At 42.4% G+C, this 25,797-nt stretch overlaps 1 protein-coding gene across 1 annotated transcript; it reads right to left on the bottom strand.

The window, feature by feature from the left end:
- Positions 1-5,748: 5,748 nt before the first annotated feature.
- Positions 5,749-14,525, bottom strand: LOC120943094 (up-regulator of cell proliferation-like). Its single transcript, XM_040356203.1, has 3 exons — positions 14,369-14,525; positions 11,636-11,818; positions 5,749-10,566 (listed from the first exon to the last, which is right to left on the bottom strand). The coding sequence occupies exons 2-3, from the start codon at positions 11,655-11,657 to the stop codon at positions 5,903-5,905; spliced, it is 4,686 nt and encodes a 1,561-aa protein (XP_040212137.1). The 5' UTR covers positions 11,658-11,818; positions 14,369-14,525; the 3' UTR covers positions 5,749-5,902.
- Between the last annotated feature and the right edge of the window lie 11,272 nt (positions 14,526-25,797).

Here is a 25,797-nt window from a genome sequence, read left to right as displayed (position 1 = left end):
TGTGCCTGTCCTGGCACCAAGACTGCTAGCTCGTCTGTGTTTTTGCTTGGCCTCCACCTCCGTGTGGTGGCGTGCGTTCCACCCAGCGGAACAACAACCAGATGTCTGGAACTTGCGTTGAATACCACGTGACCATGTCCGCCGCCGCCGACGTACGTTTCGTTGTTTACTTCTTCAGGGCGCGCCAAAGAAGTCAGATACATCTGGTAAGCGCATTAACCTTTTAAGCACTTTGGGTGACCACAGAGATTCGTGTTTGGTGAAGGATTTTTTCACTTTAAGCAAGATTTGGGACAGTCTTTTCAAAGTTTGGATCACTGGACTGATTGGAATTTTAAATAAATATTGGGACTACACGTTGAGTGTACCCTGAGTACACTTTTGGTAATATATTTGGACTCACCAATATATATTGATATCACTTATGTATTTATATATTTCTTAATTTATAGGACATAGAGTGTAATATAGCATGTTTTATTACGAACTAGCGCCCTCAATTATCCACAGCTATTCTGAACAAGTATCACTTGATTTGCAGAGGAGCAGCTTAAGTCACTGTGTATATATATTTCATATATTTTTTTATATTTTATTTTTTAAGTTATACACTATTTGAGTGTTTGGCGCGGAATTAGCACTGTTTAAGCTAAGTGTCCTATCTGAAGTGTGTGACACACTCATTAACCACTTAACGGCCGCCGCATGTATATATACGTCCACAGAATGGCACGTACAGGCATATGGGCGTACATGTACGTCCCTGCCTTTCCGCGGGTCGGGGGTCCGATCGGGACCCCCCCCGGTACATGCGGCGGTCGTAAATAGTGTGGGAGCGATCCGGGATGAGGGCGCGGCTATTCGTTTCTAGCCGCCCCCAGGCGATCGCTCCCCGGAGCTGAAGAACGGGGAGAGCCGTGTGTAAACACGGCTTCCCCGTGCTTCACTGTGGCGGCTGCATCGATCGTGTGATCCCTTTTATAGGGAGACACGATCGATGACGTCAGACCTACAGCCACACCCCCCTACAGTTGTAAGAACACACACTAGGTTAAACATAACTCCTTCAGCGCCCCCTGTGGTTAACTCCCAAACTGCAACTGTCATTTTCACAATAAAGAATGCAATTTAAATGCATTTTTTGCTGTGAAAATGACAATGGTCCCAAAAATGTGTCAAAATTGTCCGAAGTGTTCGCCATAATGTCGCAGTCAGGAAAAAAATCGCTGATCGCCGCCATTAGTAGTAAAAAAAAAAAAAAATTATAAAAATGCCATAAAACTATCCCCTATTTTGTAAATGCTATAAATTTTGCGCAAACCAATCGATAAACGCTTATTGCGATTTTTTTACCAAAAATAGGTAGAAGAATACGTATCGGCCTAAACTGAGGAAAAAAATAATTGTTATATATGTTTTTGGGGGATATTTATTATAGCAAAAAGTTAAAAATATAGAATTTTTTTCAAAATTGTCGCTTTATTTTTGTTTATAGCGCAAAAAATAAAATCCGCAGAGGTGATCAAATACCACCAAAAGAAATCTCTATTTGTGGGAAAAAAAGGATGTCAATTTTGTTTGGGAGCCATGTCGCACGACCGCGCAATTGTCTGTTAAAGCGACGCAGTGCCGAAACGCAAAACCTGGCCTGGGCCTTTAGCTGCATTTTGGTCCGGGGCTTAAGTGGTTAATATATCATTTCTAAGAAGTGTAACAGATCTATTGCTATAGCATTTCAAGTGTTTATCTGTTCTATGGGCATCCCATGTCCCTTTCCCCAACCAAGTTCAATCCTCTAATAAAATAACAAAAACAAGCCAAAGACTGTTCATTGACTAAAGACGTGTGTCTAATGGATGTCTGGCAGCAGGGTAAAATGTGTGGATGTTGTAACTTGTAGCAACCAACTGCTACACCTGGAAAAAGTCTGCTCCTCCGCAAAGCCATCACCTTATACAAGGCTACGCATGCTAGCAGAGGCATACCACATAAGGTCGATAAAGTGTGGGGTAGTTGGATAAACAGTACATTCACGGTATCTGATTAAATAGATCTTTTACAGTGACTATGTAATGCAATGTATTATATGTGTGGAATCTGGTCTGGGGATAAGAGTGTTTGCCTAGCACTCTCCCTTTGTGGTGGGTGTGGGCCTGTTCATCATTTTATGGGTCTGTTGATTTATTGATGTTATGTGATATATACTAGGTAGGTGGAGCCAGTATTTGTCCTTTTGTTAAGTTTTATGTACCATTTATATATGTAATTGAACTTGTTAGTATTAGTCACATGTTCAGTCTCAGGGTTATACAGTGAGTCCAGGCTGAGGACTTTTTTTTTTTTATCAAAAAAGTGTTTATTGTAAAGAAGCAAAAAGGCACAGACATAACAAGTAAGTAGCCCAAAAAAAGGGCTACACAGAATACATTGACAGTTGTACAAAAACAAGGAGCATTATACAATCTCAATAACATTACTGAAATAAGTACCATGTACAACTTCCATCTTGCCCCTCGCTACATCTTCCAAGAGGAGAAACAGAGATATAAAACAATGAAACAAAAGTGTAAAAAAGGGAAAAACAAAAGCAAAACATAGACCAACTCAACCTGACGACACCAGCAGATCATTTCCCAAGCCACCTGCCCCGTTACCCCCTTGTCCTATAACCTTAAATAGGGGTTCACCCTATAAACAAGAAAAAAAAAAAAAATTCTTCTAGCATAAAATCAGGCATTGTAGCGTGAGCTACAGTATGCCTGTCTCGAATTTTTTATCCCCGTACTCACTGTGTAATCGTACATAGACGATTCCGACTGCCCACGGGGAATGGGCGTTCCAATCCAGACGGAAGGTGATTGACGGCGGGCTCTGGCGCGTCACGCTTCTCCGGAAATAGCCGAAATAGGCTTGGCTCTTCACGGCGCCTGCGCATAGCCTGTGCGCAGGCGCCGTGAAGAGCCGAGACCTACTCCGGCTGTCTTCGGGGAGCGTGACGTGCCAGAGCCGGCCGTCAATCATCCTCCCTCTCCATAGGCACGCCCATTCCCAGCGGGAGTCGGAATCTATAATGTACCAGTACACTGTGAGTACGGGGATAAAAAATTCGAGACAGGCATACTGTAGCTCGCGCTACAATGCCTGATTTTTTGGTACAATGTTGACACTGAGGGTGAACTACCGCTTTAAGAACTGGTCAGATCCTAATGGTCCACCCATCCAAGTCATCAGCTCTGTAACAGCCTATTAAGGACTAGTTGTGGAGGAGCTACTTCTGGGGAACCCAACTTTTGTGGTGATTAGTGCTGAGGACTTTTATGTTAGGTGTGAAATTTTTTTTAAATTAAATTTCAGCAAAATTAAATAGTCTGCTGCATAATTTTTTCACTTTGATTTTCAGGGAGTCTTTGAATTCAGCCCTCTGTAGGTTGATAATTTAAATTTCCATCAAACGATGTGGCATCTTTTCATTGCTCACATATTACCCAGTCCAGTGGCAGCCGGTGCCATTTTGGGGGGGGGGCAGCAAACAGTGCACAGCCAACCCCCCCCCCCCCAGGTTGGTCGGTTACCCGGCCACAACACTTACCTCGGGCAATGGACGGGTGGCCGGCTAGCTTCCCCTGCGACTCGTCTCCTCTCTCCTCCTTCCAGCGCCCAGCGTAGCTTCTCCTTTCGTCCGGTAGGACGTACTGCTGGCGCGAAGTGGATATGCTGACTGACTTTCATGCTGACCCAGCAACTTTAAAACATATTTATTGACCTGCACCAAGCAAAAGGATTCGGTGTTCTGACTTCACTCCGTTACTGCTCTTAGAAGCCAGACACAGTCAGGCAACTATCATTTTTAGAATGAGATCATCAATCACACCACCCATCAACATTTTTTGACCATGATGCAACAGTTTGAATGTTTTTTATTTTTTTATTCTTTTCATTTTCTTAAGCGCTCTTTCTCCATCTTATCCAATGCAATGGCAAAAACACTTAGGCCTTGTACACACGATAGGTTAACCAGAGGACAACGGTCTGAAGGACCGTTGTCATAAGTTAACCTATAAAGCTGACTGATGGTCCGTCGCGCCCACACACCATCAGTTAAAAAAATGATCGTGTCAGAACGCGGTGACGTAAAACACAACGACGTTCTGAAAAAAACTAAGTTCACTGCTTCCAAGCATGCGTCGACTTGATTCTGAGCATGCGTGGATTTTTAACCGATGGACGTGCCTACGATCAGTTTTTTTCCCAACGGTTAGGAATCCATAGGTTAATTTTAAAACAAGTTGTCTTTTTTTTAACCTATGGTTAAATAACCTATGGGGCCCACACACGATCGGTTTGGACCGATGAAAACGGTCCATCAGACCATTGTCCTCTGGTTAACCTATCGTGTGTACGAGGCCTAAGTATATACAACATATCATATATACAAAAAAAATTCAATAATCCTTGTTTCCATCTTTCTATCTACAAATGTTAAAACTATTAAATAAGTAACGTCTATCAGGCATGAACTGTTCAGAATAAACCAGGGAGAGTGTGAATAACAGGAAATTAAACATTGCCCTTCACAAAACTCGAAGGTGATTTTTTCCTATTTGGCCAATGGATAATAGCAGCATTGTCAGCTTTTCTCCATAAAAATTCTGGCACCTGTTTATGTCAATATATGACCAAAAAAGTTTGTGGACCCGACCATCACACTTACTTTATGGCCAAAGAATTGTGAAGTGAACCCCCCTCTCTAAATGATTGAGTTATGGTGTTTCCATTGAAGGGTTCCTTTAATACTTCACCACACAAAGAAATTATAGACCACTGTGCTCTTCCAACCTCATGGTAACAGTTTGGTGAAGACCATTTCTGTTACAGCATCACTGTGCCAGCTTCATAAAGACATGGTTTGATGAGTTTGGCGTGGAGGAACTTCAGCGGCCTACACCAGGGGTCAGCAACCTTTTTCCACTTAAAGCGGCGTTCCACCCAAAAATGGAACTTCTGCTTTTTTCGGATTCCTCCCCCCCTCCGCTGTCACATTCGGCACCTTTCAGGGGGGAGGGGGGAGCAGATACCTGTCTAATCCAGGTATTTGCTCCCACTTACGGGCAAAGATCGCCGCAGGATATCCCTGGTGATGACCAGGGATATCCTCACTTTGAATGGATTTTGTCTCACTTCCTGCTGCGGCTATGCGACAGGAAGTCAAGGGAAATTTCCCACACAAAAAATAACAGGGGTTATATAAGCCACCCCCATCATGGAAAAATAATGGGGGGAAAAAAATGTTTAAGTGTTTTACCCTTGGTTCTACTTTATGCACACTTCAAACTTTTTTTTTTACAGAATATTGCACACCAGTCCTCTGTCCTGGTTTACAGTATCAGATCTCTCACAAAGGCAACATTACAAAAGCTTTCACTGGGAGCAGCCTTTTAAGTGGCCATAAATGCCTGGGAGGCCCCTTAAGTGGGCTTTAATGATCAGGGGAGCATTATGCTGGCTTCAGATCAGAAGCTGTGACTAGGGGTGGCCAGCTATGACTAAGTATTTATTCATGATGTGAAACATGTTAGCTTTTTTGTCCCCTATGTCCACTTTCTACCATTGATTGCAGTGTTGCATGAATTTTTGGATGTTATACAGCTTTGGTTTTTATCCTTTGTTCATTCTGTTTCAAATAAATCGCCTATCAGAGTGCAGTAGTCCAGGAGTATTTCTTTTTTCCACGGATCAGCGCACAGTCTGCACCTGTCAGTACTACAGGACGGGAGCACAGCATAGGTCGCAGGGCTTGGAGCGGTACTCTTTTCCATAGGGCTGGCCACATGATACAGAAGCCGTGCTGCTTCCCGAGAATTAAAGCCCGCTTAACGGATGGCTGTTAGGCGGCATTAATGGGTTAAAGATTAAATGAATCCCTTAGACTTTTCATGGCTTGCTCTTTTGTTATCTTTCTCCAGTTAATTGGGATCTGGGCTGGTATTGCATAAAATTCTTCTGCAATCTGGTCATTAAATTCTTTTAAGATAAACTTCCAGTAATCTGAGGCATTGATGCCTGGGTCACATTGAATGACCCAGTCTGGATAGAACTTACGGTATTCTTTGTAACGCTCAGGGACCCAGTGTGTGTATGAATTTCTGAAGCATCCATTTCCTACCACATCGGTGGTGCATATGGAGTTACATAGGACATTTGTTGCAAGGTCTTTGTATCCTGCAAGCCCCTGAGGTCGGTGCACTGATGCAAAATGCTCTGTGTGGTCATGTCCTCCAGCTTCACAAGGAACTTTACAGAATGGACATAGCTTGCCACATCCGAAAATTCTCTTGAACAGCTGATCCCACGGATTCAGAGTGACCATGGAAAGCACATAGTCAATGTCTAGAGAATTCATCTCTAATAAAATCTCCTCCACCTGTTTAGAGAAAGAAGATTGAATGTATTCAGAAAATTGCTGGACCTTGTCATTGTTCTGGAATAAAATCACATTCATAGCGCTCCTCGGAATGACTAATTCTTTTTGCAAAAGCTTACAAAACATTTTCAAAAAGGAAGAGACATTTGGACTTTCTTGTACAGTTGTATCTCTCAACGCATTGTTGACCACGTGTGTGATTTTATGAATAATTTTCTCATGTAAATTGTTAAGACCACCACGTTTCCCATAAATGTCTACTATATTTGCTTGAATTTTTCTCTTCACAAACGCCTCATAATCATTGATATATATCATATATTGGTCAAAGTCCTTTTCTTCCAGCAAATTTTTAAGCAGGTTGAACTGGAAAAACATCCGACTACTGTATTCTTTCGAGTGTTCACTGAGCAAAATATCATCCACAATTTCTCTCCCAAGGCTTTTATAGATAAATTCTACTATTGAGGGGCTCAGGCAAGAACGGCAAAAGTCCTCTGCCCTCTTTTTACATTGATCTTTCTCAAGGAATATATTCCTAAAGGTGGCGAGATACTGAGGTTTTAACTTCTCCAAGCTGATCCTTGGATCATTCTCTTGGATGAAGTTCTCGTGCATCTTCTGGAACATGGGAACCGCTCTCCCCAAGACATGAAGTTTCAAGTCTAACTCAAACTGAGGTGATATATGGAGTTTCTGAGCAGCGCTCTCTTGGAGTTCTTTGTTTACCATATTTAAGAGCTCTTGGCAATAGGTGTCATGGTAATCCTCTTTTGTATTCATTTTAGCAATGACGTGCAATTTGTACTTGAGCAGCAGTTCATTCACATACTTATTCATTTGAACCAATCGCTTATCAGGATATTTGTTTGAGATTGTTTTAGAGGCTGTGTTATACCAACTTGCGTCAAAGTGATGTGGCTGGGCTGCAAAGCATGTCTTTTCATAGTCCTTTAAGTTGTGTATATTGTGCAACTTCATAGTTACGGCTCCTATGCTGTGGCTCATGTCCATTCTAAGTTGGTGTAGGATTTCTTGACCGATGTTGTGTATATGCAGGCTAATCAGATTTATTTCCATAAATGTTTCGTTCCATATTTTCTGAAACTCTTCATCGTGATTAAGCAAGTCTTCACAGTTTTTGAGGGTTTGGTATTTGCTTGAAGCTTTCTTTTCAATAACTTCCATAAATGTATTCTGATTTGTTTGAATCACAGCCTTCCCTCTCTGAATTTGCCAAGATTCATTTAATCTCTGCCTTACATCGTCTTCAAGTTGCTTCCTTAGAGAACTTACGCTCCTGAGAAATTCTTCTCTGTATCTTTCTATCAGATGTACATTTTCAGATCCACTATTAAAATACCTTTCTAAAGCTTCTCGCATGGAGTTCTCTTCTTTCTGTAGTATCTCGTACATAGTATTAGTTGGATCTGCACTCGGCTCTTTCTGTGAATTTGGCTGATTCCGGATGATATTTTCTGTCTCCTGCATCCATTCAAACATGATTTTGCTGAAGTTCCATTTCAGTTCAATATACTTGACATGTAGTTGATCATAGGCATCTGCCACCAGGCTGTTTCTAAAATTGAAGATAAAGTTTTCATATTGCACGGCCTCCCACAAGCTTCTTATCCATTCAGAAAACTCGCTCCAGCTTTGGGCCTGTCTTTCCGACGTTTTCATGACATGTAGTAAGTATTTTTTAAATTCATAAACCTTGTCACTGTAGCCTGTACTAACTGAAGACATTGGTGGGACACCATGCCAGAGACCAGGAATGTACCAGCTATGGTTCTCATGGTCAGCATCCAGAACATCAGAAAAAGACTTGATCCCGCTCTTTTTCTCCATCTTTGCTGCAGTCCTTGTCATTTCATCAAGATTGTCCATAATCTTTCTTCTATCTCTTAAACATTTCTCACTAGCAGCAACATCAGAGACATTCTGATGTAGGAAGTAGTATTTGGGTTTTTTGCCAATGGTTTCCATCCTTAGAAATGCATGGACTACAATCTGTAAAATATCATTCATTTCTGCTGCATTTTCCATGGAAAAGTTTATGATGGTAATGTCACTCAAGCCAATCACTAGGGTTGCTAATTCATTGTCACGTTGGTTAGATCCATCCAGGGAAGACATCTCTGGAGCTTTTAAACCTTCTGTGTCAAGTACCAAAATGAAAGAACAACCTAGCTCCTGCTGAAAGTTCTCTTCAACTTTAATAAGTGTCATGAAGGCTCCTCTTGTACATCGTCCACTGGCCACTGGGAACTGCAAACCAAACATGGTATTCAGAAGGGTGGATTTCCCTGTGCTCTGTACCCCTAGGACAGTTATAACTCTAATTCGGCACTGGCCTCCTGTCCTCTTGTCTAGCTCACTCAAAACATTAGTTATCCATTCCAGTGGTATACTGGAGGAATCTCCATCAATCAGTTCCAGTGGCAAGCCATCCAGTAAAAGTTCTGCTGCAATTTCCGGCAGCTTGTTAAATTTCCGTTCCTCATTCTGAATCTCGTTATTTTTCAAAAGATTGCATTCTGCATCATAAAACTGACCCAACTCTCGTATGAAGTGCTCAACACCCAGAGAGCTCTTTGACATGACTAAGTCTAGCTTTTTGATATCTTCGCTGTCTTTGGCTTTGTACTCGTTCTGTAATTTTAATAGGTTGGTTCTAGCAATTGAATCGAGGAATATCTTCATCCATTTTAGAAAATAGTACCTCTCTGAGTGATTCTTCTGTGATATTGACTCTGTGAAGTCAACAATGCCTGCAGATGGAGTATGTGAATACTGCTGTCTGATTAATTCTGTCCTTTTATTCTCAAGTTTTTCCCTGTAGAGTTGGGAATCTTCCTCCCCTTGCCTTCTCATTCTACATATTTCTGTTCTTGTTCTGGACAGTTTTCTACATAGATCTCCCTGTAGCTTAATGGTTTCTTCTTTATACTGTGCTACGTCATAGATTCCTTCAGTTATTTTTAATGCTCTCTGTTTGGCTGACTGACATTCTTTGGAGTTCTCGTCTACATGAATTCCAAGTTCACAAGCGGTCTCTGCCATCTTCTCCAAAGTGACCTGCTTGGTGGGGTTTCTGATGAACTCTTTCATTATGTTCTGTAGGCGTCTAACCAAATCTGCATCATTCTTATTCTTTTTTATTAAATGCCTGACATCCATTTTTAATGCCGAGTTCAATGACTGTAACATACAGTCATTTATTTCCAGGTTTTGGGAAACAAAAAAATATTTGGTGTTGGCATCTCCAAGCTTGGACAACTGTGTGCACTCCGCCTCGCTAACACTGTCTGCAAATATGAAAACTGCAGACGATATCTGGGTTAAGAAGCTGAATTGTGTCCAATAAGAAGAGATATGGCCATGTAGGTTTGTAACTGCAATGGGCTCTGGAAAAATTTCTGAGTTTCCTTGACCAACGGGCAAATACCAAGACATTTCTACCAAGCCGTTGGAGAGTTTTTTTTGAACGTATCCACCTTCCATGTCTCTGTGTATGAAGAAATTATGATACTGCTGGGGTGGTGTTAGAATTTGGTTCAGGATGGCAGATTTGGATAAGCTGCAATCTTCTAGCCTTGCAAAGGTAAAAACTGGCATCTGGATATTCACCACATTGTCTTCCCTAAATCCATTCTTATCTTCTAGTGAATGGGGTCTCCATTTTTTAATAATGTCCCTTAATGCCCACAACATGTAGGTGCATTCTGAACCATTGCAAGCTGGGAGTAGCAGGGGTACAGAAAACTGGCACATAGACAGTTTTGTCACAATCTCTTGTTGTAAAATGCTGTCGGAACAATGCAGAAGAATGAACAGGACATCTAAGGGATGGAGATCTCCTGAATGGCCTAGATCTGTACTTTCAGATGATGGATTTGTAAAGTCTATGCTCATATCCGATTCTGATTCCTCCAAATATGCTCTCCGCGCATTCACATTTAGCGACATAAGCTTTCTTAGGAAATACCATGGAGCGTCTTCTATAGTACGAAGGTCAATGTCCTTCAGACTATGGCGTCCAATTGTTAAAATTTTACTAACATTCATCTTTGACTTCTTGTACTTTTCCATTCTTAACCGGCGGAGTATATCATCAAAAATTTCATTAATGCCTGGAGGATCTGGAAAAAAAAGGGAAATGGTTATTAATACATGCTTAACAAATTCTGAGTATTGCACTATGGAGCAAGCAACTGGTATAAGTAAATCTATAGCAAAATGTCTAGTCAGTGACAGAACAAGTTTTTAATAATTTTTTATTTAAATTGTATATTAAAGAAACTGCATTAAAGTATTCTTGCACGAGACGCTCTTTGTAGCTCGAAAGGTTATAGCACGGGTGTGGATGAGATTGGGCCCTCCGGAGCTATCCCACTGGCTGACAGAAGTCAACAATGTTCTACCGTACAAAAAATTGGTCTATTCACATAGGGGCTGTCCAACCAAATATGAGAAGATCTGGGGCAAATGGCTGAAATCGCCTGCAACCTGTATGTAGGGCTGGCCGGTGTGTTCAGTTCAGCTGTTGAATTCTGCTGAATTCCCAGAGGGAAGGTAAAACTAGTGTCACCAATGACCCTAATATGGCCACATAGCCATGCATGGTCAATGATATTGACCCCTGGAGGTTTCGTCATCTTACCGACCAGACCTCACGATACTGCTGCATTGACCATATTTCCAAGTTATTATTGTCGGTACAGTTTGGAACAGTTAGAATGGACCGGTCTAATTTGGTGAACGTTTCCACTGCAAGTCGGACCTTCAGGGGCCATACAGGGTTTAGAAAAAATGCTTAGGGTGTCAACCAATCAGTGTAATGTATTGTAGCTCCGCCCTAACCGGACCGTTTCATTTTCTATGGCCCCCACATCTGAAGCAGGGCCCAGAATGGGTACAGTTCGGTTTTATGGCACACTTTCGTAATGGAAACACCCAAAATAGCGTACCGTACCGAACCGTACCAAACCGATCTGCTCAGTGGAAACGAGGCATATATGAGCACCACTTAGTGCAGGAGCAACAACTATACAGTGCTGATGGTGGACCAGCAAAGGAAAGTAAAGAACCAATGACATGACTAGCCAGAAGACTGCTAGATTTAAGGTATGTATTCTTTTAAAAATGAATGCAATGTTTACATGATAGATATGCATAATTATAAAAAAGCCTGGGGCTCAGGTTTCTTACCCATTTCATGAGGATCTGCCATCTTTACTGACTCTATGGGTGTATTCCACACTGTGATCACATCAGGACAGGAGACGACCCTCAAGGTTGCCAGCTTTCCAAACTCTGGTACCCTAGGTGGGGTCAGGTTTTTTTTTGTTTTTGGTGGGACACAATGGCGAAAATTCACACAAAGGGCTGACCCTAAGTACGAAAAAAATTTTTGTTAAGATGTGATTTTCCATAGACAGTTTATTTATTATGGAACGTATAACAAAATAATTTAAAAATATTTTCTGTAAATTATAAAATTGCACAAACAGTGGATATAAAAAGTCTACACACGCCTGTTAAAATGTCAGGTTTCTGTGATGTAAAAAAATGAGACAAAGATATATAATTTCAGAACTTTTTCCACCTTTAACCACTTAAGGACCAAGCCTCTTTCTGAGATTTGTTGTTTACAAGTTAAACACAGTTGTTTTTTTGCTATAAAATTACTTAGAAACCCCAAACATTATATACATTTTTTTCTAACACCCTAGAGTAAGGTGACCAGATTTTTTAAATGAAATCCGGGGTCATATTATTTCTTTACTAGTAATGGCAGCAATCAGCGACTCTCTGCCGATCGCCACCTGCCTCACAGCCTCTCAAGTCTTACTCTTAATGCCCCCGGCTACTACTGGGTGGGGAGCGGAGGAAGATCACTCCGCCAGGGAAGGCAAGGAGATAGGCAGGAGGCTGGCCAGGATTTGAGCCAAGGCAGAAGAACATGTGAGCGAAGCTGAATGGGCATGCGCCCGAAACTGAAGAAATATTCCCTCCGCTCCAACCAGCACATGATCATCAGAAAGGGGTACAGATAATGGGAAAAATACAACCCCCCTATGCTAGTAGGCACGGCGGAGCAGGGGGGGTGTGTAATTCTAATATTTTTATTTTAATTCTGCACTGACTGTCTTTGAAATTGCCCCTGCCCCCTATTAAATCAAATCTGGGGACAAAACCAGGGACAGACTTGGTCCAGGGACAGTGTCCTCAATCAGGGGACTGTCCCCTGAAACTGGGGATGTCTGGTCAGGTCACCCTACCCTAGAGAATAAAATGGCAGTCATTGCAATACTTTTATTCCTATTACAAGAAATGTAAACATTCCTTGTAAGGGCCAGTTCACACCACATGCAGTCCAGTGCTTTTTTTTTCTGCATCAAAAACGCATGGAAAGTAGGTTATGTGGTGTTGAATGGCATAGTTCACACCGCAGTGCTTGCAGTTCCAGTTCATTCCAGTTCCAGAAAAAAAAGTAGAAAATGCTGCATTTTACCTGCACTGGACTGTACTGGAATGCTGTAAAACGCATCAAAAACACACTGAAACACACCTAAATGCTCCAAAACGCACTGGAACACACTTGTCCTTATCTAAGGTAAATAAAAAAGAGGGGTGAAAAAAAGCACTGGACTTCAACAAAAACGTACCAAAAACGCACTGGAACGCATCAAAAACGTGTATGCAAAAAAGCACCTGGAACGCATGCGGATTGCGTTTCTATGGTGTGAACTGGCCCTAATAGAAAAAAAGCATGACAGGACCTCTTAAAATATGAGATCTGGGGTCAAAAAGACCTCAGATCTCATATTTACACAAAAATGCAATATTTATTTTTTTATGTCATTAAAAAAAATGTCCCTTTAAGAGCATTGGGCGGAAGTGACGTTTTGACGTCGCTTCCACCCTGCAATGATATGGAGATGGGTGGAGGGCATTTTCCCTTCACTCGTCTTCATGTCAGGCTAGGGAGAGAATCCGATTGCCTCCGCCGCTACTGACGGCTCCGGTAAGTGGCGGAGGGTACCGGAGAGCGACAAGTTGGTAGTCATTGAGAGAAGGCTACCCCTTGTATTTGTGTCATTGGGAGAAGGACACACTTTCTTTAGTGGTCAGTGGAAGAAGGCTGCTCTTTCAATAGTGGTCACTGGGAGAAGCCCCTCCCCTTTCATTAGTGGTCAGTGGGAGAAGACTTCCTATTACGCTGGTGGTCAGTGGGAGAAGACTCTCCTTACATTGATGGTCAGTGGGAGAAGACTTCCACTTATGTTGATGGTCAGTGGTAGAAGACTCTCCTTACATTTATGGTCAGTGGGAGAAGACTTCCACTTATGTTGATGGTCAGTGGTAGAAGACTCTCCTTACATTTATGGTCAGTGGGAGAAGACTTCCACTTATGTTGATGGTCAGTGGTAGAAGACTCTCCTTACATTTATGGTCAGTGGGAAAAGACTCTCTTTACATTGATGGTCAGTGGGAGAAGACTTCCCCTTACTTGGTGTTCAGTGAGAGAAGTGTCCCCGTTAAATTGATGGTCAGTGGAAGAAGAATATTAGATTGGTGGTCAGTAGGAAAAGGCCTCCTCTTTCATTGGTGGATCAGTGGGAAAAGGCTCCTCTTTAAATTGGTGGTCAGTGGGAGAAGACGCTCCTTATCCTAAAGGTCATTGGAAAGAATTTCCCTTACATATTAGGTCACTAAGAACAATGCCTCCTTAGACCTGTGGGAACATACTGTATCTGAGAGGTAGAAATTGCTCACAGCTCAAGGAACCCCTACCAACTTCTGGAGGAACCCTAGAGATCCACATAACCTTGGTTAAAAATGGCTGCACAAGACAATTTAAAGATTGCAAATTGTGATCTATGTGTAACTCTCAAGGTGTTCATTCAGAAATACAAAGGATAAAAATGTCTTGCTTACCTTACTGACTCTGCCCAGGTCTATAGCATTGTGAATAGTGTCTGAGTGGAAGTCTTCAGGAGCCTCTACATAGAAAGCAATGCCACATACAATCCCTAAGTGAAAATAATCTTACCGTCCTGGCAGTGGGTTTGTCTGCTTGGTTTTCCCCTTCTCAGGTTCTCATACGAGGAAGTTCCCCCAGGTGGACAGGTTCTTCTGCTGTTTCCGCAAAGATCTGAGCCTTACATTCCTGACCTTTTACTGACTTTAAAAATAACTCAGTGTCAAGTGCATGGAATTTAGCAGCTAAACTGTTCCTGGTTGCAATTTTTTTTATGTTTTTTAAAGATGATAAAGATGGAAACAGCCCTAAGAAATAATTCGACCTTTAATCCCTCCAATTCTCGAAATCAATGTATAGGAGCTTTTAAAAAAATGGTCGAAGGTGATTTAAAGAAATTGGAAAAGAAATTGAGTAGAAAGAAAAAGAATGTATGGAAAACAATCAAAGAGATAGGGAATAGAAATGAAGTCATTATAAGGCCAGCGGACAAAGGGGGAGGTCTAGTTATCCTTTACAAGAAGGATTATGAACAAGAAATGAACAAGAAATTGATAACCTACTTAAAGTTGAAAATACATACAAGAAACTCAAGGGGAACCCCAAGCAGAAATTCCAGAAAAAATTGGAAAACTATGTTAAGAAAGAGAAATCCATGGGCATACTGAGTAAGAACGAAGCAGAATACCAGAATACCTGGTATCCAGTTCTACCAAGACACCTGTGATCTACTACACCCCCAAAATCCATAAAAGATTGGAAAAACCGCCGGGGAGACCAATCATTAGTGGTATCAACTCTCCCGGCTAGGGGAATATCTGGATACCTTTCTTAAACCTCTAGTTAAGGAAGGGAAATCCTACCTGCGGGATAGCTTACAATTAATACAGGAGCTTTAAACAATTAAGGGGGCAGAGAATTACCTACTAGCCACAGTGGATGTGAATTCACTGTACACAAGTATTGTACAAGATGATGGAACATTAGGGGTAGAAAAGGCGTTACATGAAAAAGCGAATCTAAAACAAGAACAAATACAATTCATTTTGGAAAGGCCTGCAGATGGCAATGGAATGTAATTATTTTTGGTACAACAACAACTATTACATTCAAATGAAGGGTGTTGCCATGGGGGCTCGTTATGCCCCCAGTGTGGCCAACTTGCTCATGAATTTATGGGAAGAAGAATATATTTACAACAAGAATATCCCAGAACTCAAATTGTATCGGAGATACATAGATGACCTAGTGATACTTTGGGATGGTACAACTGAGAAGTATCAACAGTTCCTTCGAGAATTAGATAATAATAGATTTGGCCTTTCCTTTACCGGCAAATGTGGTTTAGAACGTATTGAGTATCTCGATTTGGAAATCTATAAGAATGGAACCTCATTGCATACTTAAACATTCTTCAAAGGGACAGATCGTAATGGATACATCGCCATCTCTAGTTGTCATCATTCAAGATGGAAGGCGAATATCCCCAAGGGGCAATTATTGAGGTTACGCAGAAATTGAGATTCGGCTGAAGATTTCCTAACGCAAGCAGATACCATCATCGAGAGATTCAAGGAAAAGGGGTATTCCCCTGAAGCATTGGCCAAATTGAAAGAAGAAATTTCAAAAGTAGATCAAAATAATCTATTGGTACAGAAAAACAAAGCTACGAACAGCCAACAAAACATGGCCTTCATCTCGGGGTTTAATACACAGTATAAAGAGTTCGAGTTCATTTTAAAAAAATACTGGCCAATCCTTAAAGAGGATCATACCCTTTCAAAAATTCTGCCTAATAATCCTACGTTTATATGCAGAAGAGCTCCATCTCTAAGACACCATCTTGTTCACAATGTAATAAATCCTCCCAAGAAAATTCACATATGCCCCGAATTAAAAGGATTCTACAAGTGCCAAAGGTGTTTGGCATGTAGAGTTAGTGTAGCACTGGTATTTTTGTCATGTAATGCTAAAGATTGCATACCACTAGAGGGAGCCAAATGCCAATGTGAACTTTAACTTACACATGCAGAGCAGAAAATGTTTATTGACTGTGAAGTGACTCACTTACCCATAATGCTCACTCACTTACCCATGAACACTAAATGGCTGAACTGCATGCTGGGTGGGAAATAAAAGGCAGAGTGCAGCCATTTTCTGTCTCTTCTGGATGCATGGTCTGCCTGCAAGGATCTGTGAAGGAGTGTTCAGAAGAGGGCCTACATCGTGCAGAGCAGAACAACATCCATTGACTCTGCCTTACCACAGTGTGCTGGAGAGGCAGTGTGATCGAGTCTGAGGACCCAGGACCCTTGAAGGAGCAAAGTGGATGTCCGGTTTGCTTGCGGAGCGGAGCAGTGTGACAGTGCTGACTGGCAGCAGGACTGAGACAGCCGGAGCGGAGGTTCACAACTTTCCAGACCTGGTGTGGTGAGAGGGCTGTCGCCCAGAAGTTATTTAACACCCTTAACACACTTAGACTCATTTCACAGTGTTGCTGGGACCTGTAGTCCTACAGGGAGGCCTCATTCAAATAGACTGAGTTCAACCAGGTTTAAAAGCCTATGCTTCATTGAGGGCTGACTGATGATTAAGTTATACCTACTCCGAAGGCATCTACAAGTGTGTTGTATAGCAGGAATTGTTATCACTCTTCAGTTATGTTACTTCATTACTTGTTAAACCATTGGATTACAAACACTGCAGTATAATCGCTAGCCGAAGACAAAGAAGACCAGAGACTACACTTCTCATTGGGAGGGTTTGTGCTGTGGATACAGTAAGACAAAAGGCTGCCTTATACCTCAGGGGAAGCTCTTGAGAAACTGTATTGTGCTGTGTTGATATCTTTGCATTGGTATGTTTGGTGCGGCCGTACTGGAAGTGGGAAGGTGACCAGTGTCAAGGCATTGTCACTCTGAGCACTAGTCCCACTTGGAGACGCGCCGCAGTAGAGGCTCAAGGGACCTTTAAGTGTTAATAATTTGTGTACACTCATTGCACTATTATAGTAAGTTGTATGTTGATACAGTTATTATAACTACTGTCTCTATACTAGTTCCAGTAAACTTACATTTTGGTTGATCACAATTGGTGTGAGGCTTGTTCATTATTTTAACAGGTGGAACAACGGATGCCCAGATAGCGATAAAGGTACACTATATACACACTGTTATGTGGTTTTTTTTTCCGTTTAGTGAAGGTTTCACATCCACACTGTTACACAGCTGTGTCAAGCGGGTTGAGACTAATTATTTGGGGGTAGAAAAGCAGAGTACAGGCCCAATCAATTACCAGCAGCTCCTTCGGGGGTAAGTGCTACATTAGTAAAAAACAACCACGCGGGAAAATCAGTTTCAAATCTAGAACAGATCACAGGGAATACAAAATCAGAGACCTTATAACATGTAACACCACCCATGTTACTTACATCATAGAATGCCCATGCCACCTCCAATACGTGGGTAGGACCACCAGACCACTATTTATCCGTATACGTGAACATATCAATAATATCCGTAAAGGGTTCCCTAAACATAACCTGTCTCGTCACTTTGATGAAGTACATCAAAGAGACCCCACTGGTCTTATCTTTTATGGAATTGATATGGTTAAAGATGATTGGAGAGGAGGCAACAAACAGACAGCTATATCACAAAACGAAACTAGCTAGATATATCGTTTGGGATCTTTAGTACCACATGGTTTAAATGTGGATATAGACCTAAACTGCTTTCTGGCAAACCCCTAAATAGAATACGCAGATGGCAGGGTATACACACCAATTTTCCTGGACGAGTTATCAAAATGGAATCCTAGTCTTTATGGATACATTAGTATGAGAAATTTCTTGACACCTTTTTCTTCCCGTAACAATTACCTTTTCAGTTATGACCATAGGACATGCATACCCACCTTTATGGGAGGGGGCTTGGATATCTGCCCCTTAATATTGTAATTGTAAGTTTGGGTAGATGGCTCTGAGAGTGGCAGGTTAATAGTGCCTTTATGCGTCTATCCTGCCCTTTCATCCTTATATTTAAAGCGGGATTTCACCCATAAATGTTTTTTTACCCTTAGATGGATGCTCATTTAGTCTAGGGGAATCGTCTAGTTGTTTTAAAATCCGAGCAGTACTTACCGTTGTAGAGAGCGATCTTCTCCACCGCTTTCGGGTTTGGGTCTTCGGGACTGCGCGTTCCTTCTTGATTGACAGTCTTCCGACAGGCTTCCGACGGTCGCATCCATCGCGTCACGAGTAGCTGAAAGAAGCCGAACGTCGGTGCGGCTCTATACTGCGCTTGCGCACCGACGTTCGGCTACTTTCGGAAAATCGTGACGCGATGGATGCGACCGTCGGAAGCCTTTCATAATACCCGGAAGCGGCGGAGAAGATCGCTCTCTAAAAAGGTAAGTACAGCTTCGATTTTAAAACAATCAGCCAATTCCCCTAGACTAAATGAGCATCCATCTAAGGGTAAAAATAGCAATTTACCGGTGAACCTCCACTTTAAGAGAATACCTCCCGGGTTGCTTTAGGCAATCTATGGCATGCTATCCGGGGAATTATTAATATTAATGTTGTACGGAGGATGTATAGCCGGCATTAATTGGTGATGCATATGTGGTGTAGCCCCGTTCTGGGCACACTGACAGAAATGCCTTACCCGTGTATGGCTAGCTACTTACTCTATCCTATATATATTTGTTATATTCCCTATTCTATCTCCTATTCTTTCATGATACCAAATGACATTCCTACACTATTACCATTATTATCATTATTATTCTCCTGATCACCCACAGCTTTAGGTATTTATAGCCCTTGGCAGTCAAGGCCAAACTAGATATTTTCTTTTGTGAGTTATACTCATTTACTTGGGAAATGAGTGGTAGTAGAATGAACTACTAGACTGTGTTTTTTCTCCATACGTTTATTATTGGTGTAGTACACAGATGGGGGAGCACCACCAGGCAACGGTATTACTAACTCCAAGGGCCGTAAACTTTTTCCCAGTTCCTATAGTGGTATTAACAAGGGGAGGTAGGCCCCATTTATTGGCAGACTCCAGGGGAATGGGTGGCTCTGTTGCGCGTTGTTTCCCAATCTGTTCTCCTGCTCTGACAGACAGTGCTGTGTTGTGTGGCACTGATTACTGTATAAATGTGACTGGCAGTGAAGGGGTTAACCACTAGGGGGGTAGGAAGGGGTTAAGTGTGTCCTAGGGTGTGATTCTAACTGTTAGAGGGCATGGCTACGAGTGACACATCACTGATTGCTTCTCCCGATGAGAGGGAGCATACGATCAGTGTCAGTGTCACTAGGCAGAACGGGGAGATGCCTTGTTTACTCATTTATTGACAGGTTCATTCATATATGTACCCTTTGTGGATTTGTGGAAGTAAGTACAATGATTAAAACAACACACAAGTAGTAAAGTAATAAAAGAGATTTACTTAGCTTTGATTAAAGATGTATTACACAGACAGGGGCGGACTGACAACTCATGGGGCCCCCAGGCAATTGAAGATTATGGGGCCCCTGGGCTTACAGATGGCCACCACGCCAGGAGGCAGTGCAGAGGCGGGGCAGCTAAAATCTCGGGATTTTCCCATCAAAAGCATGTCGGTTTCAGACATATCGGGGACAGATGTAAAAAAAACATAGATTTTTACATACTGTCCCTGGTTTTACTGAGCCTGGCAACCCTGATGTGGCCCCCTAGTGGCATGGGGCCTTCAGTCCGCCCCTGATTACAGATGATACAATACAGGATAAATTCAGGTTCAGTTTTAATCCAGGGAACCCCTCAACTTCTGAAATCATCAGAAGTTGTGGAAGTTGACAGTCTCTTCAATGTCCAGGCACATTCACTTTATGTCCTGGAAGAGGTTCTGAGCTATGCTCTATTGTCTAACCTTTTAACCACTTAAGGACCGCCTCCTGCACATATACGTCGGCAGAATGGCACGGCTGGGCACATGTACGTACAGGTACGTCCGGTACTAGTACCCAGCCGTGGGTCGCGGGCACGGGCCCGCGGCGTGCTACTGCGACCCGGTCCGAAGCTCCGTGACCGTGGGACCAGCGGACCCGATCGCCGCTGGAGACCCGCGATCGGTCCCTGGAGCTGAAGAGCGGGGAGAGCCGTATGTAAACACAGCTTCCCCGTTCTTCACTGTGGCGGCTGCATCGATCGTGTGTTCCCTTTTATAGAGGGACACAATCGATGACGTCACACCTACAGCCACACCCCCCTACAGTTGTAAACACATTTCAGGGAACACATAATCCCATCAGCGCCCCCTTGTGGTTAACTCCCAAACTGCAATTGTCATTTTCACAATAAACAATGCATTTTAAATGTATTTTTTGCTGTGAAAATTACAATGGTCCCAAAAATGTGTAAAAAATTGTCCGAAGTGTCCGCCATAATGTCGCAGTCACGAAAAAAATCGCTGATCGCCGCCATTAGTAGTAAAAAAAATTTTTTTTATAAAAATGCAATAAAACTATCCCCTATTTTGTAAACGCTATAAATTTTGCGCAAACCAACCGATAAACGCTTATTGCGATTTTTTTTTACCAAAAATAGGTAGAAGAATACGTATCGGCCTAAACTGAGGAAAATTTTTTTTTTTTAGATATTTTTGGGGGATATTTATTATAGCAAAAAGTAAAAAATATTGAATTTTTTTCAAAATTGTCGCTCTATTTTTGTTTAAAGCGCAAAAAATAAAAACCGCAGAGGTGATCAAATACCACCAAAAGAAAGCTCTATTTGTGGGAAAAAAAGGACGCCAATTTTGTTTGGGAGCCATGTCGCACGACCGCGCAATCGTCAGTTAAAGCGACGCAGTGCCGAATCACAAAAAGGGGCAAGGTCCTTTAGCTGCATTTTGGTCCGAGTCTTAAGTGGTTAAAGGGTTGAAAGAAGGCGCAAAGAAGCTGGTTTCATCCAGTGCTAACAAAAGAATAGCCATAATGGTCCTGAGTCAATGGGGGTTATTTACTAAAGGAAAATCCACTTTCCGCTACAAGTGCAAAGTGCACTTGAAATTGCACTGAAAGTGCACTTGGAAGTGCAGTCACTGTAAATCTGAGGGGTAGATCTGAAATGAGGGGAAGCTCTGCTGATTTTATTATCCAATCATGTGCAAGCTAAAATGCTGTTTTTTATTTTCCTTGCATGTCCCCCTCGGATCTACAGCTACTGCACTTCCAAGTGCACTTTGCACTTGTAGTTTGCACTTGTAGGGCCAGATCCACGAAGCAGTTACGCTGGCGTATCTATTGATACGCCGCGTAACTTCTAGTTTGCTCCGGCGTATCTTTGTTTTGTATCCACAAAACAAGATACGCCTGAAGCTGGGCTAGATCCGACTGGCGTACGTCTTAGTACGCCATCGGATCTAAGGTGCATATTTACGCTGGCCGCTAGGTGGCGCTTCCGTCGATTTCCGCGTTGAGTATGCAAATGAGCTAGATACGGCGATCCACGAACGTACGTCCGGCCGGCGCATTTTTTTACGCCGTTGCCGTAAGGCTTTTTTCGGCGTATAGTTACCTCTGCTTTATGAGGCGTACGCAATGTTCAGTATGGACGTCGGGCCAGCGTAGAATTTTCCGTCGTTTGCGTAAAATGTTCGCGAATAGGGCTTTGCGTAAAATTACGTTCACGTCGAAAGCATTGGCTTGTTGCGGGTTAATTTCGAGCATGCGCACTGGGATACCCCCACGGAGGGCGCATGCGCCGTTCAAAAATAACGTCAATTACGTGGGGTCAATAGGAATTACCATAAAACACGCCCCCATCTCGTCCATTTGAATTGCGCACCCTTACGCCGACACAGTTACACTACGCCGCCGTAACTTACGGCGCAAATTCTTTGTGGATACGGAAAATACGCTGTAAGTTACGGCGGCGTAGTGTATCTGAGATACGCTACGCCGGACGGAACATTGCGCCGCGCTACGTGGATCTGGCCCCTAGTTTGCACTTGTAGTGCAAAGTGGATTTGCCTTTCGTAAATAACCCCCACAGTCTATAATCTGAAAAAAATTGAGTTGGCTTTACTTAAAACAACAAAGTTGAAAACATGAAAAGTCTAATGAGCCAAACAAAAATAAGTTTAGTTAACAGTACTTAAAAAGTTAATGCAAATAGTTGCCTCAATTTTTTTGGAGTAGACCCAGCACAATATTTTTTACAGTGTATGCGTCTTTTCCAATTCCTTACCCTTCCAGGTGGATTATTAAAAACTATACAGACTTTTGGTACGATATGTCCAATATAGCAGCTCCCTGACCAATTTGGTGGTAGCCATTTATAAGCGTTCAGACCACATATAAAATAGAATTGATAAGGCAATGGAGTACAAGTCGTTTGGTGAATCCAGTACTGCCAAAACATATCCGCTCGTGTTTGATTTTTAGACAGATTTACACAGCTAATAAGGGCACTATCTTTGGCCACACATACATGTGTATCATTTTTAAATGCAGATCCTCCTATGCGGTACGCATCTACTTCAAAATTAAATACTTCTCCTCTCCCCACCACCTGCACCATAGAGATACTATTCCAGTGATCTGTTACTACATAATCACAGTTACTATTTCCCAATTCTATGGAGTATAAGTCATTGGTACTAGGTCTTTGTACACACAATACACCAGTGGCTTTACAGGATAACTTTATAGAATATTCCTCTGGGACAAAATGAGTTGGTATGTTTTTACATGATGGATTAGTCAAGCTGTTCATAGCTCTATCCATTATTGCTATTCTCCAAGGATCATCCAAAGGCAACCGGCTAATGTTAACTGGTAGTCCATATAATGGTACGCCCTCAGGTGCAGCACAGGGTGTTTGTCCACACGCCCAACAGTTTGTAACGTTAAAAACATGAGCTGTTGCTTTTAGAGTCTCATGGATGAAGTTCTTCTGTGCTGTTCCACTGAAAACCAGGCTGGTCATCATCTGAAGCCATAGTATTGTCCTCATGGCAACGCCAACAATCTGTGAATAGGAACATAAATAGGTTGGTCTTCCAGTTTAATTAAAACTAAATCTGTGGACCCGGGTCCCCAGGCCACAATTTCTCCCTTCCTTCCTTCCTTCAATTCCTGCCCTCTCAGCTACACTTGGGGCTACCCACACCTTGGTACCTAATTGGCCAGAATAAATGTTCCCATGTATACGTAGACATTTTCACACCATTCAGCCAACTTAGGCCCAGATTCTCGTAGAATCGAGTTACACTGGGCGGGCGTAACGTATCTGATTTACGTTACGCCGCCGCAAGTTTTACAGGCAAGTGCTTTATTCTCAAAGAACTTGCCTGTAAAGTTGCGGTGGCGTAGCGTAAATCACCCGGCGCAAGCCCGCCTAATTCAAATTAGCCGGGTAGGGGGCGTGGAGCATTTAAATTAAGCGTGTTCCCGCGCCGAACGTACTGCGCATGCGCCGTCACTGTCACCAACTGCTGCTTTGTTGTTACTTCCACATGTTGTAATGCAGTGTAGGCAGCCAGCAACTGCTTCTCCAATGGGCTGTACTTTCTCTGTGCAGCGGTGAATTGTTTGGACCAGAATCCCAACTGTATCTTCCGATCGCTTGTAGTTTGGCCTTTCTGCCACAGACCCCACAACATTCCATGTTCAGTTGCAGTCACATATATGATGAAAGGCTTATCTGGTTTCAAGGGGCCTAAAGAGTGCTAACAGTTCTTAAATTTTAGCTCAATTGCTGCCAGCATGACCACCTGCTGTCCCCTCTCCTCCTCCTTCTCCTTTCACGTACAATAAAACTATTTCCACGTGTGTGTGAATTTGAGGTTTATTTAGGCTAAATCATTTTGTCCTGTCTTTTTTTTTTTTTTACTGCAATAACTCATATTGGGGTATTGGATTTGTGAAGCTTCAATGTAGCTCTCAAAGCTGCATGAAAGGTCCTCTTCTTGCTGTATCTTAAAGCGGGGGTTCACCCTAAAAACGATTTTCCAACATTACATCCAGCTCACTCTCGTACAGCTATTTTCTTCCCCGGCTTCCGGGTAGTGCCTCTCGCGGGAGTGGGCGTTCCTATCCAGCAGGTGATTGACGTGATGACAAAAACGTCACAAGTTGCCGAAAGAAGCCAGACGACGAGTCGGCGCTATACGGCGCCTGCGCACCGACGTTCGGCTTCTTTCGGCAACTCGTGACGCTCCTTATGCAACGGGGGGAGGTCGTTTTTGTCATCACGTCAATCACCTGCTGGATAGGAACGTCCACTCCTGCGGGAGGCCCTACTCGGAAGCCGGGGAAGAAAATAGCTGTACGAGGTATGTACAGCAAGAAAAAACAAACAAACGGCATACTGTCAATGTAGAGAGTGAGCTGGATGTAATGTTAGAAAATCGTTTTTAGGGTGAACCCCCGCTTTAATTTGTTTTCACTTTTGCATTTGCACATGTCCTCTAAGTCAGGGCTTGGCTTTCTATGACTCTTTTTTTTTGACAATAGTTTAATTATAAGCACCTTAAAAATAAACTGATAGAATATCAAATTTGTCCCCCTAGTCATCAGTAGGGTTCTAGGGAAAGTTTGGAATTTTCTGATATTTAGGGACATTCTCGTAAAACTAGCTGGAAATTTCACCTTCATAAAACAATATCCCTTATTCGTGGCTGTATTTTTACAGCACCAGATTGTTAAAATGCTAATGAAAAACTGTAGTGTGGAAAAAGTGGCTTACCTTAATTTTGCAAGTTCCAGTCACCTTTCATTCTATTATTCCGCCTTCATCTCTAAAGTAACCAAGTGATTTTTATTTATGGGAAGAAGATGAACTTTAAAATATTCTTGTAAATTAAGCCAGGGTCAATATGCAGACACCTTTTATACTGCAACCTTTTATGGCAGTTTCTTTACTGTATACCATAAAATAATAGTAAACTGCCACATGAAGAAACTAAATGGTTTCCCCGAAACCACGTTAACTTTCATTTTCTACAAATAACAACTCCAAGCCCCGAGCATTACACTAAAGTAACTACAGTTACTTGAGTTACTTAAAGGAACACTAAAGGCAAAAATGTTTGTAGCACTACCCCCGAAAGAGCCGCTGGTTATAGATTGGGTGGCATGTTACCTCTGTGACTCCGCCGTCTAGGGTAGTTGATGAGAGCCAAAGCAATGGAATGTCCACACAGCAGGTGTCTTTCCTTGTGCTTTTATTTTACCCAACACGGTAAACGGTAAAACTTGAGGTAGAGAGCAAAGATGGATGAGGAGAAGAAATAGCAGATTCAGGCTTAACGATACGGAAACAGTCCTGCTTCCAATTATACTTTACTTTCGTTGCCACTCCAGACGGAGTGGGTATAGTGTACCTGGACG

The sequence above is a fragment of the Rana temporaria genome, chromosome 6 (genome assembly GCF_905171775.1).
Source record: "Rana temporaria chromosome 6, aRanTem1.1, whole genome shotgun sequence".
Classification (NCBI taxonomy): domain Eukaryota; kingdom Metazoa; phylum Chordata; class Amphibia; order Anura; family Ranidae; genus Rana; species Rana temporaria.
This window is presented reverse-complemented; position numbering and strand designations above follow the sequence as displayed.